This window comes from Aplysia californica, unplaced genomic scaffold (genome assembly GCF_000002075.1).
Source record: "Aplysia californica isolate F4 #8 unplaced genomic scaffold, AplCal3.0 scaffold00481, whole genome shotgun sequence".
NCBI classification, from domain to species: Eukaryota; Metazoa; Mollusca; class Gastropoda; order Aplysiida; family Aplysiidae; genus Aplysia; species Aplysia californica.
Genome location: NW_004797751.1, coordinates 235,755 through 241,013, shown reverse-complemented (window position 1 = coordinate 241,013; position 5,259 = coordinate 235,755). Strand labels below are relative to the sequence as shown.

Genomic DNA, 5,259 nt, shown 5'->3' with positions numbered 1-5,259 from the left:
GAGAGAGAGAGAGAGAGAGAGAGGGAGAGAGAGAGAGAAAGAGAGAGAGAGAGAAAGAGAGAGAGAAAGAGAGAGAGAGAGAGAGAGAGAGAGAGAGAGAGAACGAATAAAGCGAGAGAGAGAGGATTATATAATGTGCGTTTATAGAGATTAATCGTGCAAAACAGCCATGAAAATCATAGAACCTGTGATAAAACAAAACAATGTATTGATTTTTACAACAAGGCATACACGAAGACTCGCAGATTATAACCATTACCGAAAGTGTAACGACCGACCGCACAATTTACACAAATAGTAGGAGAAACACGAAATAAAAGTGCATTCAGCTTTACAGAGAAAGTGTAAACTTGAATACACCTTAGATTAGCAAAATTGTTATTAAAAAGCTTCTACTTGTGTGATTAAACATAGTAATTCATAGATTGTCACAACGGGGCCTGCACAAAAACAACTAGTTTATAACCATTACTGAAAGTGTAACGACCGATAACACAATTTTTACAAATAGTAAAGGAAACATGAGCAGAAGATGATTTCAGTTTTTTTTTAGAGCACAGCAGATACGCTTTTATAGGGCATAGTGGTGCGATACAATACAGCCATGTAAAACGTCGAACCTTTGGTAAAACACAGCAATGTGTTGGTTGTTACAACGAGGAATACACAAAATCTCGCAGATTATATCCATTACTAAAAGTGTAACGACCGACCAAACAATTTACAAAGATAGTAGGAGAAACACGAAATAAAAACCACTGAAAGTGCAACGCCCGATAACACTATTTATGCAAATTGCAAGTGAAACAAGAACAACAAATGATTTCAGTTTTTTAGAGCATAGATATGCTTTTATAGCGTTTAGTGGTGCAAAACAGCCATGAAAAACCTCGAACCTGTAATAAAACAAAACACTGTAATGGTTAGTACCACGAGACATACACGAAGACTCGCAGATTACAACCATTACTAAAAGTGTAACGACATCCATACATTTTGTACAAACAGTAGGAGGAACAAGAAAAAAAGATGTTTTCAGCTCTTTAGAACTCAGATATACTTTTATAGAGCTTCGTCGTGCAAAACAAACATGAAAAACCCTGAACCTGTGAAAAACAAAATATATTGATTGTTGCAACAAGGCATAGTCAAAGACTAGCAGATTATAACCATTACTACAAACGTAGAGACCGACCACACAATTTACACACATAGTTAGAGAAACAAAAACAAAAAGATGCCTCCAGCTTTTAAGAACACGTATAGACATGAATAGAGCTTATTCGTGCAAAATGTTGCCATAAAGCTTGAACCTGTGATAAAACACAATAGGATAATTGTGCTTACAAAGAAGCGTGTACAAAAACTATTAGTTTATAATCATTAGTGAAAGTGGAACGACCAACCGCATAATACAGTTTTTACAAATAATAAGGAAATCAAGAAAAAAAAAATGATTTCAGTTTTTAGACCACTGATATGCTTTTATAGAGCATAGTGATGCAATACAGCCATATAAAACCTCGCACCTCAGGTAAAACACAATATGTATTGGTTATTACAACGAGACATACATTTAGACTCGTACATTATAACCATTACTAAAAGAGTAACGACTGACCACACAATTTAGACAAATAGCAGGAGAAACACGAAATAAAGATGCTTCCAGCTTTATAGAGCACAGACTTTAACCAATACTGACAGTGTAACAGCCGACCATACATTTTTAATAACTAGTAGGAAAAACAAGAAAAGATGTTTCTTAGCTCATTAGAATCCCTTTATGCTTTTATACAGCTTAATCGTGCAAAACGGACATGAAAAACCTCGAACCTGTGATGAAATACAATAAATTTATTGATTGTCACAACAAGACATTACACAAATACTAGGAGACTATAGCCATTACTGAAAGTGTAACCGTTGACCAAATAGTTTACACAGATAGTAGGAGAAACACGAAATAAAAATACTTTCCTTCTTTGTGGATCACGTATAGACTTGGATAGTGCTTAGCCATGCAAAACTGTCTTTATAATGCTAAAACCTGTGATAAAACACAATAATGCATCGGTTGTCGCCCGGAACAAAAACTACTAGTCTATACAAAGAGTAAGGGAAACAAGAAAAAAAAGATGATTTCAGCTTTTTAGAGCACAGATATGCTTTTATAGAGCATAGACGACCGACAACACAACAAGAAATCAAAATGCTTCCAGCTTTTAAGAACACTATAGACTTGGATAGAGCTTTATCATGCAAAAATGTTATCATAAAGCTTGAACAGGTGATAAAACACAAAAGGCTATTGGTGCTTACAAGTTTATAACCAGTAGTTGTGAAAGTGTAACGACCGACGGCCTATTTTGACAAAAGTAGGAGCAACAAGAAAAAAAAGATGATTTCAGTAATTTAAAGCACAGATAATATGCTTTTTTAAAGCTTAGTGGTGCTATACAGCCATGTAAAATGTCAAACCTCTGGTAAATCACAAGAATGTATTTGTTGTTACAACGAAGCAAAAACAGAGATTCGCAGATAGTAATCATTACTAAAAGTGTAACGACAGACCACACAATTTACACAAATAGTAGGAGAAACACGAAATAAAGACGCTTCCAGCTTTATAGAGCACAGACGTATAGACTTGGATTGCGCTGAGCCGTGCAAAAATATTATTATAATGACCCAATCTATGATAAAACGCAACAATGTATTGGTTGTTACAAGAAGGCCTGCTCAAAAACTAATAATTGTAAACACTACTGAAAGTGTAACAACCGACCATACATTTAGTACAAATAGTAGGAGAAACAAGAAAAAAAAGATGTTTTTTTTAGCACTTTAGAACCCCTGCATGCGTTTATAGAGCTTAGTCGTGCAAAACCTCCAACTTGTGATAAAACACAAAAAATGTATTGGTTGTTACAACCTTGCATACACAAAGACTATTAGATTATAGCCATTACTAAAAAGTGTAACGACCGACTAAACAATTTACACTAATAGTAGGAGAAACACGAAAAAAAAATTCTTCCAGCTTTTAAGAATATGTATACAGTCAAACCTGTCCTGACGGCCACCCCTATAAGACGACCACCTGTACAAACGGCCACTTTCTATTCACCCCTTGCGTTTTTCCTATATAGTTTAACTGTGTAAAACGGGCACCTGTCCAACGCGGCCGCTGCCACCATATTTTAACACACAACCCCTATCACACTAAGCAATAACACCTGTCTTAGACGGCCACCTTAGTGACTCCATTACGTTTTGTCATAAATTGTGCATTGGCCCCGGGCGCAGTGGGCGAACCGTCATAATTCAATCACTTGTCGTTGTTGTTAGGTAGTCCCTCCAACCGATCACGTTGCGAAGGCCCCTCCCATTGTTGACCAAAAGGTACCAATTTTCAGCTGCTTGTGAGATAAGTGTGTGATCCCTCATAACCCATAAGCCCCGCCCCTAACTCATATAGAAATCAAAAATGAGATGAGTGGTCACTGTTTACCCAGTCTGTTACAAAGAAACAAAGGACGTCAACAAGAACTTGCGACAGAAGCGTCGCTCGTTTTCCGAGTGGTGGCGACCCATGTGTTTGTTTTGACATGGCACTCGGTCTTCCTCATCTGATACATTTCGTTTTATTGTCACCCTTACACAAAATCAGCAACAAAATAAAAATTACAAACAAAATACAAACCAACAACAACAACAAAAACAACAATGCGGCTACTTTTCTCCTTGACGATAGATGGCCGTCTTACACAGGTTTGACTGCATACTTGGATAGAGCTTAGTCGTGAAAAAATTATAATGTTATCATAAAGCTTGAACCTGTCATAAAACACAATAGGGTATTGGTGCTTACAAAGAAGCATGCACAAAAACTACTAGTTTATCACCATTAGTGAAAGTGTAACGACCGACTATTTTGCAAGAATCGCAGAAGGAACAAGAAAAGAAAGATATATATATATATATATATATATATATATATATATATATATATATATATATAAAGGGACAGAAAAATACAAAAGCGACAGAAAGAGCGAGATAGACAGATTGAGATGGATAGATACAGATAGAGAGAGAACGAGAGACGGAGAGAGCTAGAGATAAACAGAGATGATTACCATTCAATCTAACTGTTGGTTGTTTCCTCCCCCTTCAACCCCCCTCCACCCTCAGGTCCTGCTGGAGGTAGTTCACGACCTGTTCACGGAGCAGACGTCAGTGGACAACGTGGTGGTCAAGATCATGCAGAGGGCACAGAGCCTGCTTAAGTGTGAGCGCTGTTCTCTCATGTTGAGGGATAAGGACGGCGCCTCTGAGGTGAGTGTCAGTTGGGGGGAGGGGAGGGGATACGGGGATAGATGAGAGGGAGAGATGGAGGGGTAGGGGGGGGGGATAGAGGAGAGGGAGAGATGGACGGGGAGGGGGATAGAAGAGAGGGAGAGATGAAGGGGGTAGGGAGAAGAGGATCGAGGAGGGGTAGAGGCAGTGGCCATGTGTGGATCCAAATTTTGGTGGGGCTTGGTTTGCTTCCACTTATTTACCACCAAATAGCAGCAATAAGAACAAAACAGTGAAGATTTTTCTATACTCACGGCGAGCCACAGTACTTTGAGAACCATTCAAACGAGAAGAGTCACTTTTGTCTTCCATCTCTTTGTTCTAAGTTAAATTCTTCAAGATGTAGGGGACGAAGCCGTTTCACCTCCAAATTTCTCTAATTAATTTTCATGTGGTAAAATAGTTATCTCAAAAGTGTTTTGATGTAACTAATAACAGTTAAATCGCAGCAGAATACACACACAAACATGCACACACAGACACAACACTCCAAATGGGAAGAGGAGGAGAGAAGATGGGGAGAAGGGAAAACGGGGAGAAGAGAAGATGGGGAGGTGGAGAGAGGGAAAGGTAAAGAGACAGACACAAAAGAACAAACAGACAAACACACAGTTATACAAAAAGACAGACACAGAGACGGAGATGACACTGGGGATATTGCTTTGTGCAAGGTGCCTCGGCTTCGCAAGCAGAAGACGCGAGTTCAATTTTAGTGTGGGGGAAGTTTTCTCGGGCAAATAAAGAAAAGGGTGGATGAGTGGTGGGGGATGACCTATAGTTAGATTAAAGGATGTACATCTCTATCAACCCCTGTCTCTATTTATCTCTCCCTCCCTCCCCCCCCATCTCTCTCTCTCTCTCTCTCTCTCTCTCTCTCTCTCTCTCTCTCTCTCTCTC

General features: G+C 38.8%; 1 protein-coding gene across 1 annotated transcript in view; it reads left to right on the top strand.

The window, feature by feature from the left end:
• LOC101856982 (dual 3',5'-cyclic-AMP and -GMP phosphodiesterase 11A) overlaps positions 1–5,259 on the top strand; it is a gene marked incomplete at its 5' end in the record, with an annotated part of 142,616 nt that overhangs the window by 13,592 nt on the left and 123,765 nt on the right. Inside the window, 1 exon segment of the mRNA XM_005105621.3 lies at positions 4,198–4,341. Within this exon segment, the coding sequence (XP_005105678.3) occupies positions 4,198–4,341 (144 nt within the window).